The sequence below is a fragment of the Peromyscus californicus genome, unplaced genomic scaffold (assembly GCF_007827085.1).
Source record: "Peromyscus californicus insignis strain IS unplaced genomic scaffold, ASM782708v3 Scaffold_6__1_contigs__length_162567912, whole genome shotgun sequence".
Classification (NCBI taxonomy): domain Eukaryota; kingdom Metazoa; phylum Chordata; class Mammalia; order Rodentia; family Cricetidae; genus Peromyscus; species Peromyscus californicus.
The window spans coordinates 72,120,375-72,136,799 of NW_026294584.1; the positions used below are offsets into that span (position 1 = coordinate 72,120,375).

At 43.8% G+C, this 16,425-nt stretch overlaps 1 protein-coding gene across 2 annotated transcripts in view; it reads left to right on the top strand.

The window, feature by feature from the left end:
* Wipf3 (WAS/WASL interacting protein family member 3) overlaps positions 1–16,425 on the top strand; it is an 82,991-nt gene that overhangs the window by 11,354 nt on the left and 55,212 nt on the right. For both annotated transcript variants that reach the window (XM_052719723.1, XM_052719724.1), the window contains exon 2: positions 15,955–16,110. In XM_052719723.1, the coding sequence (XP_052575683.1) occupies positions 16,012–16,110 (99 nt within the window). In that variant the 5' untranslated portion in view covers positions 15,955–16,011. The remainder of the gene's footprint in view (positions 1–15,954; positions 16,111–16,425) is intronic.

Here is a 16,425-nt window from a genome sequence, read left to right on the forward strand (position 1 = left end):
CACAGATGCTTCGAACGTATGGAAGAGTGCACAGTGCGGAGGGTTCTCAGGCCACCTAGCTGCTCCTGTTCTTCCAGACGCTTCCTATAAATGTAATCATAAACATGGATATAAATACACAGCATAAATAGAAACCTCCCCAGACTGTGTGCGTTTGCTGTGCACTGACTGCTTTTTCACTTACTATAACCTGGAGACGATGCCAACTGTCACACCCAACTCTACTAGATTCTTTTTTAACAGCTATCTAGTTAATCTTCATAGGGCGTGAATTAACTTAATATCCAGTTGATAGGAGGGCATACACTTTATTTCTGGTCTTTTTCTATTTAAAGAACACTGTTTCTCACAAGTATAGGTGTGTCCCAAAGATAACGTCCTAACATTGGAAAGCACATGCAAAAGTTCGATATATTTGACCTCACACTCTGTCCAGTGCATGAGATGGGGTGACCCCCACACTCTCCAACACATCAGAGGGGGTGACCCCCACACTCTCCAGCACATCAGAGGGAGTGACCCCCACACTCTCTCCAGCACATCAGAGGGAGTGACTGGTGCTCTCTGTCCAGTGCATAAGAGAGGGTGACCCCCACACTCTCCAGCACATCACAGGGAGTGACCCCCACACTCTCCAGCACATCAGAGGGGGTGACCCCCACACTCTCCAGCACATCAGAGGGGGTGACCCCACACTCTCCAGCACATCAGAGGGGGTGACCCCCACACTCTCCAGTGTGTGTTTATCCAGTTTTTGAGCTTGCCTGAGCTGATGGACACACAGCAGTATTCTGTGGCTTTCACTCACGTTTTCTCATGAATAATGTTGAGCATCTTTGAATGTGTTTTAATGTCATCCATACTTTTTCTTAACTATGAACTGTTTAGGCCCCTTATATATTTTTATTACATTATTGATCTTTACTATGAACTTATAAGTCTTTATATAGAAAATAAAAAGCCATTTTACTATAATTTTAATTTTCTATAGTTCCCCTAATTTGTAGTATGCTTATTTCGGTATGATTTTTCTCCAATTTGTAGTGATGTATGTCTTTGATACTGTGTTTTATGTACTTATATACTTACTAACCACAGAAATATTTTCTTATGGCTTTTAAAAGGTCTTTCTGGCTGGACTATGATGGTATATGCTTTTAATCCCAGCACTTGGGAGGCAGAGGCAGGTGGATCTCTGTGAGTTCGAGGCCAGCCTGGTCTACAGAGCCAGTTCTAGGACAGACAGGGCCACGCAGAGAAACCCTGTCATGAAAGTTTGTGTGTGTGTGTTGTATGTATAGGGTGTAGGGTGTGCATGTATGTGTGTGTGGCACATCTGTGCACGACGCATGCGTATGAATGTACTGGTGTGTGCACCTGTGTGTGTATATATACAGAGACCAGAGGATGACATCAGTGTTGTCCTCTATTGCTCTCAGCCTTAATCCTGTGAGGCAGGGATGCTGAGTGACCCCCAAAGCCAGAATCCTCCTCCTGTCTCCACCTCCAATGCTGGGACTGCACAGTCATGACTAGTTTCTCATGTGGGAGCCGAGGATACACATCTGGGTCTCCACTGCTTCATCGCGTACAGGAGCTCTTACCACTGAGCAGTCTCCTCCGCACCTTGTCGTGAAGAGTTTAAAATCTCCTATATTTTTCATATGATAATAGTTTCCTTTTTTAAAGTTTACATTTTAGTACTTTGAATTTTATTTTAAGGCAAGGCATGGGATCCTTACGCTGACATCTCTGTTTCTAGCTTGCTATTCAGTTTTCTCAATAATTTTATTGAATTACATACCTTTCTTTCTCTTCCTCATAATGCAGTGTCTTTTTAAAAAAAAATTATAGCCAAAATTTCTAAAAATAGATCTGTTTGGGGCTCTCAGATTCATTACCCAGGTATCTCTCTGTTCTTCTCAGTGCTTTTTCATTTGATTATCTAAGGACTTGAGTTTTGCTTGTGAACTTCAGAGTCGCCTGCCCAGTTCTGAAACGTAAATGAGTGGTATTTGCACTGTGGTCACTGAATTTTACAGCACAGCACGGACGAGTTAACATCTGTGTGGTGTCCAGTCCTTTCTGCTGGAAAGTAAGATGTGTTTTTTCTGCATCTTCTCTATTGCTCAGCCTCGTCTTACAGGGTCACCTGGGATTTGCATCTTCTGTCCCATATTCTCAGGCTGACTTTCGAGCACAGTGTCTCCTCACAATCTTCTAGCAGCTGTTTTCTGCACACAGAGGTGAATGCTGAGATTTTGCTTACTGGTTCTGAAGAGTCACCTTTAGTATTTCAAAGTTATTTTCCTACTGATTCTCTTAGGCTTTCCATGTACGTTGCCATATTTCTGAGGGGGCGGGCAAGTGAGCCTCTTTTCCAACTAATATATAAAAATATGCTTTGTTTCTTTTATAACTGAATTGACTCCTACCTCTGGCATGATGACATCAGGTAGTGACTTCCTGATTTATTCCTGACTTTAACTGGAATCTGTTGAGTCTTTTCTCATTTACTATGACGTATTTTGTGCTGTTATATTGGGTGACAGCTAAGGAAATAATTCTATTTATTGTCACTGTATGGAGAGAAGTGTGATATGTGTGTGGGTATGTGTAACCCGGCACTCATGCCGAGGTCAGAGGACAACTTTGTAGAGTTGGTTCTCCTATTCTACTTTGCTTGGGTGCTAGGGACCACACTCAGGTTGCCATGGGTTCTAGGGACCACACTCAGGTTGCCATGGGTTCTAGGGACCACACTCAGGTTGCCATGGGTTCTAGGGACCACACTCAGGTTGCCATGGGTTCTAGGGACCACACTCAGGTTGCCATGGGTTCTAGGGACCACACTCAGGTTGCCATGGGTTCTAGGGACCACACTCAGGTTGCCATGGGTTCTAGGGATCACACTCAGGTTGTCAGGCTTGGGCAGCAAGCAGCTTTCACCCTCACAGCCCATGTTGCTGGCACTGATTTTCTTTTCTTTTTTTTTTTTTTTTTTTTTTTTTTGGTGGTGTTCCTACCATGAGAAATTATGTCAATAGGTGTTTTTGCCTTGAAATGTCCATGCCTTTGGTTTTTTGAGACAGGGTCTTTCCACATAGCCCTGGCTGTCCTGGAACTCACTCTGTAAACAAGGCTGGCCTCAAACTCAAAGATCTATCTGCCTGTCTCTGCCTCCTGAGTGCTGGAATTAAAGGTGTGCACCACCATGCCAGCTGAAATGCCCTTGCCTTTGAACTGGACTTGGTTGATGAATCGTACTTTAAATGTTGCTGAATTTTGCCTATTTATGATTCTCAGTTCTCGCTCATAAGTGAGACTGGTCAGTGCTTTGAGGTTTGGGGTCTGGCTGGCTGGCTTTGGGTCTGTCGGCTTCCTGTAGTTAACTTCTTCCCCTAGCAGCTGGGTGGAATCCAGCGTTACAGCCTTCCTGTAATTGATGGCAGATCTTTGACTCATCCACTGTGTTCCGCCCTCTCTTGCCTTGGCTGCTTTCCTAATTCATATTTTAATAGAAAGCTGTCCACCTCAATCTGTGTTTTCAGACTAGAGCAGAAACTTAGCATCTTTATGGCTGTCACTAAGTCCTTTCCTTCCCCTGTTCTTTGTATTTTCTGATCTTTTGGAAGATTACTTTTTTTGGTTTCTGGTTTTCAGAGTAACCATGCATTTATAAGTTGCAACACTTGACATTTCCCTGATTTCTAGATATCTGTTTAAGTTCACAAAGGGAAGTCGGTTCCTTTCTCTCTGTCCCCTTCAGCAGAGCTATTGTCACTATCAGGGCTGTCTGTCCTTCTGTCCATCAGTGTCATTTTTTACAGCTGTGATGTGCTCTGACCTGTGCTTTGGCAATGTCACATCTGTCATAACCTTAATCCTCAGGATCATTGGGTTGGTTATTTTAGTGCCCCAGCATTTTCTATCGCTGCCGTTTTGAAGGTGTTCTCTGCATGTCTTGAGTATTAGGATTCTGGGGAACATCTCTTACCTGTTGTAGTCCTCTGCCTTTGGGTTAAGGTGATTTTTCTTTGCAGAGTTGCAGCTAAAGTACACTGTTTCTGTGCCTTTTTTTGTTGTTGTTGTTTTGTTTTGAGACAAGGTTTCTCTATATAGCCCTAGCTGTCCTGGAACTCACTCTATAGACCAGGCTGGCCTGGAACTCACAGAGACCTGCCTGCCTCTGCCTCCTGAGTGCTGGGATTAAAGGTGTGCACTACCACTGCCCGGCTTCTGTGCCCATTTTAAGGACGGCTTAAAGAACAAATCTATGCTTATGGCATACAGTCATTCTTTTCTAACTTCCATTTACATAGGTCTTTTGTCTATATGTCTGGTGTGTGTATTGTTCATGTGGGTGTACTTAGCCATCTCCCTAGCCCTAACATTATGCTTAACATCCTGTCTAATAGGTCTGATGTGGACATACAGTTCTGCAATGAAAACTCCAATTCTATCCACCATTCCTTGGGGTCCTAGAATTGCTTTGTTTTCTTGCTTGTTTAAGAGTCTCACTGTGTAGCTCAGGCTAGCCTCAAACCTGCGCTCTTCCTGCCTCTGCTTCCTGAAGTTATAGAAATGATCTACCACAGACTGCTTGCAATTTTGCTTTATTGGTTTGGTTACTGCTAATTGGCAGTTGATATTTCTGGTGCTAACTCATTTTTTGCATGTTATATCTTTGCCATGGTAAAGAACCCTAATTTATTTAGGTTTTTATATGGTTTTCATCTTTTGCTGATTTGGTGTGCACCTTTTAGACAGCACATTGGCAGATTTCAGTCCAACCAGAAAATGTCCTCAGTAGCATGGAAGTTCATCTTATTCTCATGCACTGATGGACAGATACATTTGCTTTTATTTCCATTTTGTTCTGCTTAATTTTTTCTGCTAAATTTGCTTTTTCACATGTCATTTAATGAACCATTTTAATTTACTTTGTTTCCATATTATACCTGAAAGACTTAGTTTTTAAGTTTTTCTAAATGCCTCTATAGCTAACTCTAATCTCTGAATGCCTCTGGGTTATAGTTTGCTTGTGTGTTTTTAATGCAGTAAATATCAATTGCTTCTTCCATAATCAATGCCCAATACTGACCTCCCCTGCCAACATTCCTTTTGAAATCTCTTTCTACCATCAACTGTTAGCTGATAGGATCATTTCCCTTAATTTTTCTAGTATTTACATTTATATCTTTTAATATACTTTTATTCTTGAACATATATGATTGATTCATTTCAAAGGTATTTTGACTCTACATGTAACAGCTAAAGAATCAATATGCACATATTTTCCACTTTGTGTTCCCTTCTTTGTAGGTAGAGTTTTTCTGTCCCAAATGCCTGCTCCCAAACAGCTGACACAGAGGCTTATTGTTATTTGTAAATGACCGGCTTATAGCTCAGGCTTGTTACTAGCTAATTCTTACATTTAATTACCCCCTATTTCTATTTATGCATTGCCACATGGCTCAGGGCTTGTCACCTCATTTTCTACACCTCCTGCTTGCTCAGTGGCTGGCTGGCATCTGTCCTGACTCCTTTGGCTCTGCCCTTCCTCCTCCCATCATTCTCTCTGTGTCAGGCTGTCTTGCCCAATCTCTTCTTGCATTGCTATTGGCCAATCAGTTTTTTATTAACAATAAGCATAATCCACAGCATTTTCATCTAATAACTCTTGCCGGTTATATCCCTCTGTGTTGCTATTTTGAATAGTAATTGCCTTCCTTTCTTTTTATTATTTTTAAAGTTAGAATCACTTTGTCCTATTCATCCCCTTCTCCCACTCTCTCTGCCCCCCTCTTGCTATTCTACTTCCTCCTAAAGGGCCCTCCCTGCTGTTTACAAGTCACAAAGTACAGTTTCCCCCTCTCTTTGACCCTCTCCTTACCCTTAAGATCTTTTCCTCTCCATCATGATGCTGTTTCTATTCCCATCACACACAGAATGAAAAATGAATATAATCTTAAAGATGAAACAACATACAGGTCACACACACACACATACACACACACACACACACACACACACACACACACACACATCAGGATTCCACATACCAGAGAAGACATGCAATATAGGAAAAACTGAGCACTAAATGGAAACTTGGAAGAGAAAGTAGGCCCCAAAAATGGCAGTGATGCTATGTTAATCATAGAACCAGATTTTCCCTATATACTATTATCAGTACAACTCAAATCAGGAACTCAAATTTGGCATATTTAAAAACATTTTACACTCGCCTTTTTACTGTAGTGATAGTTTAGCTGGGCATAAATGTTTGGGTCTTACATGATTTCTCTGGAGTTCTGTGGCATGGATAATGTCCCCAAAGCTCTATCATTCTCACTTAGTTATCATAAAAACCAGCATTGCTTTTCTCTGTAATAAAAGGGCACACTAGGAAAGATGGCTCAGAGGTCAAGAGCACTTACTGCTCTTGAGAGGACTCCTTTGGCTCCCAGCTCTAACCACCTGTACCTCCAGTTCCGGGGGGGGGGGGGGGAGAGAGAGAAATAAAAAGTAAATAATCTTAAAAATGAAAAGACATATGGGTGACACTCAAAGGAAAGGATTTGTTCCCTGTGGTGCCCATTGCCCACATGCTGTTACCTCAAAGGACAGCATTTCTGCATAATGCACAGCTCTACCTAGCTGTTGAGTTAAAAGCATCCTCCTAGTAAAAATCTAGCACCATAAACTAAAGAGGAGGCCGTTCATTTTATAAAGTGACTCACTGTATTATAATGAATAATGAACTGATTGTGTTAATGCATAAGGTGGGCTCTGTTTTTCAAAAACTGAGGTGCATTTTTTAGAAGCATAACTATTACATAAAGTGAAACTTCCTTACAAGTGTGTGATTAATGTATTTTTAATGAGCCCAGTTCTTCTTTTAGTCAACCCAGAGGTAGAAAAAAAGAAAAGACAGGAAACCAACATTTCTCGCCCTCGGGAACCACACACACAATGGTTATTATGAGCTTGAGTCATGGTGAATATTATCAATATCTCCAATTTTCCTTTCACCAGGTGCTGTTGAAATATTATAAAGAATTCAATGAATGAGCTGTTAACCAATTTGCATTTCAGCAAGAGTCTAATAAAAGGAAACTGATTTGTGAACTCATTTTCGGGTGTGACACTGAGTTTTGTACTGATTGTGGCTAAGGGATGTATCACCCTAGAATCCATGTAGATGAGCCTATGTTTGCATAGCTGATAACTGACTGGAGCATCTGGGTAAGGCAGAGCTTCAGAGCTGATGTTGGGTGGTGCTTCTCAGGTGCTGCGGCCCTTCCTGTGGCCTCTCTGCAATGGGACGGGCCTTACACAGCCTTAGTTATTTCCAGCTCTAAGTACAGTCTGCCGCTCACATGGACCCAGCCTGCTGAAAGTCAGTGAATCTGTGCAAAGCTCAGTTTTCTTAGCTAGGACTCAGCTTGTGGCTGTGAGCCAGTGTTCAGCATCCTAGGCGCAGGAGGCCTTAGTTAGCATTTGCATCCCTTACTGGGAAGATATTGCCAAAGAGGCTGATCCTGTGGGTCTGGCAGAGACGCTGCCCTTCTCACAAGCTTCCACCAGAGAGTCTCTCAGAGTGTGGTCCCCAGGGCAGCAGTGTTGACCTATCCTGGGGAAATAGGGAGGAGAGCTTGTTCAAAACAAGACTCTGTGTTCATCCTCTCTGAAAATGTGTGACCACTGCCCTAGGCCTCTTCTCCCAAGGGTTCAGTTTAGGCTCCCCTGAGAAATTTGAGATGAGTTTCAAGGGCAGATGGATAAACATCACCGGTTTGATAATGGTTGTACTTATTCTTACTTTTAACTTCCATTTGTGGTAGATGCTCTTACCTTGCCATTTACAGTCAATATTTAAATTTTTTTCAAAATAAACATATTTATCTAAAGACGTTAGTTGATTTATAGCAAACACTAAACATATAACTTCAGGTTACCACAGAAACTGTGAAGTTGCCTGCAGACAGGTGACTAAGATCAGCTTAGGGCTGAGAAAGTTGGGATGTGGGTTAGGACAGCAGCTCCCCCCGGGACTCTGTGTGAGTTCCATAAAGTAACCTAAGAATCATTATGTGAAAAGCTCTGGGAAAGGTGCCTGCTGGGAAAGCTGTGCCGGGGTTCTCTGCTGCACTTTATATGAAATAATACAGCTCAGGGCTTTCTTGAGTGTTCCCTATGTTGTATGTTAAGCATATTCCCCCCACTCCCCTCCACCCCCATTTCCTCACACCTACCTCCCCATTAGTCCTCTCCGTCCTCCGAGACAGTTTTGCTCCTAATGTCATGTCATTTGTGCATACAGGATTTTTATGTAGCCATATGAAATCCAGGATCCACACGAAATTTTTTCTGAGATTGGCTTAATTTAATCAGTATGATTATCTCCACCCATTATTCGGCAAATGATATGACTTTGTTCTTTCTGCTGAAATTTTGTGTGGATGGGTGGGTGGGTGTCTGTCTACCATATTTTCTTGATCAGGGATTTTTTTTTTTATTGTATGCTGCTTTATTTCCCCCTCCTCAGGTCAATGTACCCTTCTTCAAAGTTACCTCTCAAGAAGGCAAATATTTCTAGCAATCATATATCATGGAGAACACACAAGAGGCCAGTAGGAAGACAGTCTTAGGGGAGAGAGTGGGCTCATCAGGAGATCTAGCGGAGGGTGCTCAGAGAATCTGCTCAATAGCAGATGAGATGGCAACAGGAAGTGACTGTAGGTCACCTGGAGGCCATCTTTAAATCATCAAATCCCTTTGTCAATTCGTATTTACAGGCTTGGGAATTCTCCACAGGTATTTTGAGGATCCTAAATCTCATCAGGTTTGCCCAGAGGTTAGGAGTATGCTGTCCTGGCTGCAGGGCCTTTTTGATAAATACACTTTAGTGACTGGTCCTTAGATAGGACAGGCCTACTGAAGCAAAGTGTGAGTGTGGATTACCTCCTGGGATTCATTCATCTCCATTAGTTCAGAGGAAGTGCACTGCTGTTCTTCTATCTGGTTTCATGAGCCAACAAATTAAAGAAACTCAAAGGAGAAGGGTCGAGACACAGGGGGTGCAGGAAAACCTTGTTCTCAAATTCTCATTCTGAATGGACACAGATGGCTGGCCATGCAAGGGAGGGAAGAGGGGGACCCCGGTGTGACATAAGGATAGTGGACCACTTGTGTAAGGTTGGAAAGAGTTTGCACCATGGCAGTTTGTGAGGGCTGTGGGATGCATAGGTTCTGTTGGCCCACTGAGGCATGCAGATGCTTTTAGAGGAGCAGACAGCCCTCTGCATTCATGTGCTCTGCATCGGCTGATTAAACGAACCACAGATTGAGAACATGTGAAAACATTGCATCTGAGCTGAGCATGCACATGTACACACACACACACACACACACACACACACACACACACACACACACACACACACGGTAGATTATTGAATCTATTACGAAAAGAAAAAAGAGAGAATATGAATATGATAAGATAAAAAGGGAGACGCTGCCAGCTGCCGCCATGACAAGAAACATGTAAAAGATACCAGTAAGCCACAAGCCATGTGGCAACTTATAGATTAATAGAAATGGGTTAATTTAAGATATAAGAACTAGATAACAAGAAGCCTGCTGCAGCCATACAGTTTGTAAGCAATATAAGTCTCTGTGTGTTTACTCGGTTGGGTCTGACCGGCTGTGGGACTGGCAGGTGAGAGAGATGAGAGATTTGTCCTGACTGTGGGCCAGGCAGGAAAACTCTAGCTACACACACACACACACACACACACACACACACACACACACACCTATCTCTCTGTCCATCTGTACCCTTTCCTTCCATTGCTATTATTCCCTGAACAATGCAGAGCAACAACTATTTGCACAGAATTTACATTTTAGTTGGTATTATGGGTAATCTAGAGAAGATCTAAAATATCCCAAGGCTGTGTGTAGGTTAAATGCAAATAAACTACGTATACCACTTAATAAATATGAGGACTTGGATATCTGAGAATTTTGTATCCATGGGAGTTCCTGGAACCGAAGGTAACTTTCAGATACCGAAGGAAAACTGTACTTACCCACATTTCAAAATTGAATTAAAAAAAAAATCTGGATATGTGGTTTTTCTTCCAGAGAAAGGAAGTTCTGGCCAATACTGGGCTTGCATTCCTGTGCAGTACCAGTTATTAAGAGCTGAGTGAGGGCCTGCATGCCACACCCAGGCCTCACCCCATTACCCTCTTTGTAATCTTGTTTGAGCCTGTGGCCACAGCCTGCTTTCTACTTACAGGGGCGCTGGAAAAGGGGTTCTGGCTTCTGGCTGGCTCATACTGCAGGGAGTTTCTTGTATTTTACAAAGAATGTGTTTAATGATAGTGGGTGGCCACAAGACAAGCATCCACCTCATCCCAGCTAAGAGACACTTGGAGTAGTTGAGCGCCAGGCAAGCCTGTGTCTCCTTAGCCCTCTGCCCTCCTCTCCTCACAGGCGGACAATTCTGTCCCCGTATTTTCATGTCATTCCTGCTAGTAAGGACAGATCTCAGAGCCACCTGTTTGCCTTTTGAATACTCAGTCATTTCTACCGAAGGTTTAGTTCCCTCCCCCCGGCTGAAATGCAGTTGCCTCCCTTTCAATTCCAACCTCCACTGGAGCATTTATCCTCCTCTCCTGCTGGTTATTCTAACTATTCATGGTGGTGGTGAAGAGCTCAGCTGGTGTGTGCTGGGACCTGTGTGATATTCTTCTTATGCAGGACCTGCCCTGTGGACTCTGTTTAAGCTAAGAATATAGTCTTAGAGCACTCGTTTTCCAGATAAAATGTATCGGGGGGGGGGGGGGGGGGGAGAGGCGGGGAGATAAGCGGACTGGGAACCCAGTCTGTGAGTCTCAAGACAGCGCTACTGCCCTGTATCTGAGTCTCCTAAGGAGCATGGAGCAATCTCTTTCCCCTCTGCTCTCCCTGGTGTTTAAATCGCTAATGTGTACAAATGCAGCTTTTTGGTTATTTCATGAGTTGAGAGAAAGTATAAAAGCCTTTGGATATGTGGCTTTTTTAATATTTTAAGCATTTTGAATAATTTCAGAACAAAATAAAACTTTTAATGAGTGCAGAGAGCGTGAAGCCCCAAAGAGCTCACTGGCGCAGCCTGTGACTTCCTGGAGCTTGGTATTCTTAACTGTCAGATTCTAACAAGTACCTCTCTAGAAAATCGCTTAATGATTAATCTGTCAAGAGAAAACCTCCACAGCCATGAAGCACTGCACATAAAAATATCCTTTAATCGCCAACTTTGGAGAATCATGCCCTGTGATTTCAGCGAGGCTGGGTCGCAGTGGGGCCTAATTGCTCCCCAGTTCCTCAGGACAAAGCCAGGTGAAGAACAAGGGCACAGAGGGAGAGAGAGAGAGAGAGAGACCAAGAATTATTCTCACCCCGTGGGCCCTCATTCCTTTCTTAGCCTGAAAAGCATTTTTAAATCTTTGCAAATCAAAGCCACATAAGTAATGCAAACTGGTAAGTTTAATGAAAGATGTAGCACAGCCCGAGCTGAGGATGTGAATCCTGGGCCAGAGCTCCACGCTCATCTATGGACTTCTGAAAGTTGGTGGAAAATGCATGAGCTGAAATCAAATCGGGGTATCTGCTGCAGAGCAATGTTGGCATGTACCATCCGACTGGTGGGAAGGTTTGATAAAGCAATGTTCACAATCCCTAGAACTGTGCTGGGCATACACTGGGGAGGCAGGAGAGTTGGAGGGACATGGGTAGGCAGAACAAGCGTGCTAAATCCATAGATGACCAACCAGCATTCCGTCTCAAGCTGACTCTCATATTCACAGACTCACTGACTCAGCTCTAAAACCAGCACTCCCGGGGGTTTTTGTGGTCGTGCCTAAGCAGGAGGGAAGTGGTGATAATTGAAGGAGCCAAATCAAGTGTCCCCAGCTGAGGCTGGACAAGGCATCTGCTGCCTTGCTCCCTCTCTGTCACTCAAAACAAGCCTCCTTCTCACAGTTTATTTAAAATGCTCACTTTTTAGTTTTTGTGCTCCTTGCAGTTGAAAGGCATGCCCAAGCAGACTGCTAAAGTGCTGTAGGGTGTTCTGAAACTCAAGAAAGCTGTATGTGCCCTTAGGAAAGAGGATGTGTGATATGCAAGCTTCATTCAGACCCTAGCTACAGTGCTGCCCTTCTATTCCGCATTGAGTGCTGTTGTTCTAGTCCGCCCTCAGTGGAAGCCATGATGTCTACCCCCATTCGAGAGGAGGTTTGTACTAAGTCTACGGGTTCAAATGTTACTTCTACCAGAAGGACCCTGGTAGACACTCATACTAATCTCGGGGTCCCTCAGCCCTGCCACACTGTCACAGGAACTTAACCATCACATGCAGTGTCCAGGGCAACTTTATAGGGCAACAACTCCAGTACTGGTTTGACTAAATCCCATTTAGTTCCTATACAAAAAGGCGGGTAGAGTAAATGACCTCTAAAACCTCACATCTTAGCATCGTAGGAGTTTGGTATTTTTATGTATGTAAAGTCTTTGGCAGGTGACCTTACAGTAGGTGAGTTAGGAACCCATCTCCTGAGGCAATCAAAAAGTTCAGCAGATCAGGTCTGCTTTCTTTCTATTGGCGTGGTTCTACCTAACTGCAAAGGAGGCTGGGAAATGAAGTTGGAGCTTTCATAGGTAGCCCTGCTGTAGTTTTTGTTAAAATTGTTACCTTTATCATTTCTCTATAGGTAAATAGCAAAACTACTAGGTAAACAGCACTTTTTATGCTTTTAGTTAATTTTCCAAATAACTTTTTAAAAAATTCTTCACAGGAGAAAGCAAGTCTTCATCCTCTTGTATGCCCTAGTTAAAGATGAGGGAAGCTTGCCGGGCGGTGGTGGCGCACGCCTTTAATCCCAGCACTCGGGAGGCAGAGCCAGGCGGATCTCTGTGAGTTCGAGGCCAGCCTGGACTACCAAGTGAGTTCCAGGAAAGGCGCAAAGCTACACAGAGAAACCCTGTCTCGAAAAACCAAAAAAAAAAAAAAAAAAAAAAAAAAAAAAAAAAAAAAAAAAAAGATGAAGGAAGCCCTTAGATGTCAAGGCCATGCTGTATTCTCTTCTGTTAATATTCTGCCAACTCTTCCTGCTGCAAATTTTTTATTAAAAATATTTTTGTCATTGAATAAAAAATTATAAAGAATATATCCAATCTTTGGCCAGGGGTGTCCGACCCTGCACTGTTGCAGGTGCTAGACCATGAATAGCACACAACACTCAGCCTGCAGAAATCCAGCTGTGTCCGACCCTGCACTATGCAGGTCCTAGACCATGAACAGAACACAGCACTCAGCCTGTAGAGAGCCAGCTGTGTCCGACCCTGCACTATGCAGGTGCTAGACCATGTATAGCACAGTGACACTGCTTTGATTCTTCTCCCACTGCCCTGTGCCCTCCAAGATCTGCTCACTTTTACTGTGGCTTTATTACGTGGACTCTGATGAGTGGCCTCAGCCTTGGCTGTTGTTTTACTATCAAGGAAAGAGGCAGTAACAGTGACCGTCAAGCCCATTGTTTAAGGGAAAATATCAGCTCACGCACCAGGAAGACTATAAAAGTCATCCTTGGATATGCAATTTGTAGTATTTGTACTTCTTTGCAATTCTGGAGGATTCTTAACCTTGCTGAAGAGAAGCAAGTGTCATACAATAAGCCATTCCATGCTCTTATATATACCTAAAAGAATTGACAGTAAGGTCGTGTGTGTGTGTGTGTGTGTGTGTGTGTGTGTGTGTGTGTGTGTGTGTGTGATGACACGTGTGAAGGTCAGAGAAAAACTTGCACGAGTTGGTACCAGAAACTGAAATCAGACTTGATGGCAGTCACTTTCCCCCACTAGGCCATTTCACCAAGCCGGAAAGCAGTCTTACACAGGTGTTTGTGCACACAGCAGTGTTTTTCACATGGCGCCCTTGCACAGGAAGCAACTCAGCTATCCACTGGGACATGAATGACTAAACAGAAGGTGGTACAGACATACAATGTAATGACTGGGGAAACCATTTCTGATACATGCTGAAACATGAGTGAACATAGGAAAGGTTGTGCTAAGTGAAATGTCAGAGCCAGAGAGATGACTATTTCATGGTTCCACATAAGTAAAGAATACAGACTATGCAGCACGTAGGTTTCCAGATGCCTTGGGGTGTGTGAGGGGACACTGCTCAGTAGGTACAGCTCTCTGTTTGGAATGACAGAGGTGTTTGGGGGATAGATAGTAGTCATGCTTGCACAGCCTTGTATGTTTGTTTAATGACAGAGAATTATCAAATACTTAAAGTAGCTAAAATGGCAAATTTTATATTATATTCTTCCACAATAACTAAAAGTTACATTGGAAAGAGATTGGATTTGAGCTACTGAGCCGGGCCTGGGTTTTCCTTTTACTAAGTGTGTATATGACTTGGGGCAAAAGCTTCATTTCTCTGAATGTCCTTTTGCATACTATGGGAGCAAATGAAATCTCAAGTGAATTGTGTAGTTAGCATGAGCATGGCCATGTCAAGGACTCTGATGCCTCAGGCCCATGGGAATGGCAAAGCCTTCCTCTGGACTAAGTATGAATGGTTTAGCTAAATCAGTGTATGCAGAAACTCTCAATCGAAACTTTCTCTTCTTGGATCAATCACTGCCTCCTGAGTCTGCCCCCTTATGGAGACCTCCTGCCAAGATTAGCTTAACTGGTTTCCTCCGTCAGCTGTACACAAGAAATCTGCCTTCCTCAATCAGTGATATATAATAAATACCCAGAGTTTCCCAGCTCCTGGTGGTGCATCTCCATCAGAGCGCACAGCTCACCCGATCCCAGCTTTTCTGTACATGTGTCTGTCCTTTTCATTTACTCATCACCCGGGTCAGGGCAAGTCCAAAGCCATGCAGCTTGTGACATGTCCCTATAAAAACAAGGGCAGTCCTGCTTTTTGTGTAGGGATGCTGCAGGAAGTGTAACTAACTTGTCTCGTGGGAACTGTGACTAGCTTGTCTCATAATCTGCACCACGTAAAAGGTAAAGAGAAATGCCAATGGTTGCAGTGTTATAGTGTCATGTTGCGTAGTTGTTTTTTTGGCCTCTGTAGTACTGATGATGTATATACATGCATACACACACACAAACACACACAGAGACAGACACACACACACACACACACACACACACACACTTATATGGGGGTTGCAGAGAAATACATGTATCTGGAGATCAGACATCTTATAATATTAACCATTTTAAACAGAACTGTATTGGTTAGCCTTGCCAAAAGCTGTGTGTGTCACAAGAGATGTGACATGTCTGCACCCAGACAGCTATGTCAAAATGACAATAAGGGAACAGCAAGGAAAGGGGTAGGTGACAGATTAGAAAGAGTCAGGAAGATGTGAACACCCTTCCTAAGTCTTGCTTAAGGCTGGCATCCTGTGTGAGGCTGAACGTGACCCTGAGGAAGAGTCAAATGTCATTCTGACTGTTTACAAAGATGATGTCTATGCAGAACACATAGAAAATGATAAATCTGCAGGTCCTTGGTAATGATGTAGGAGTCAGTCATCAGAAAATCACTTTAGAATGAGGGGTGTGTGTGTGTGTGTGTGTGTGTGTGTGTGTGTGTGTGTGTGTGTGTGTGTAAATATTCACTTTCTGTGGAGATTCTAGAGTAAATTCCATCACTTTCATCACCAAATTAGAATCTACCCGCTTCTCTCACTCCCGGCACATAGCGCATGCCCACCTCCCAATAAGTGCTCAGTGACTGAGGGAACAGTCAGAGGAACCAAGGAACTAGGGAAAGAATGGAGCTATCTACAAAGGCATGTGTCAACAAGACCCGCAGCAGCTGTGTACAGAAGGGGCTGAGTTGAAAATGATCTCTTTTCTCTTTTGCAGACCAGAAACTACTCTCCTGGGACCATTCATAAGCAAGAGACACCAACACTGTGACATATGCCGGTGCCACCGCCGCCGCCGCCACCACCACCTCCTCTGCCTCCACCTCCTCCGCCTCTGGGGGCTCCTCCCCCTCCACCCCCACCAGGGCCCCCGGTAAGGCCTCTTTGTGTTTCTCCCTGGTTGACTGTGGAGCACTGGCCTTGGAATGATCTTGACCAGGAGCTTGGTGTTGGGATGCAGATGATGATGCAGGTTCCCAGGTGATACAGGTTCCCAGGCGATGCAGGTTCCCAGGCGATGCAGGTTCCCAGATGATGCAGGTTCCCAGGTGATGCAGGTTCCCAGGTGATGCAGGTTCCCAGGTGATGTGATGCAGATTCCCAGGTGATGCAGGTTCCCAGGCGATGCAGGTTCCCAGGTGATGTGATGCAGGTTCCCAGGTGATGCAGGTTCCCAGGTGATGCAGGT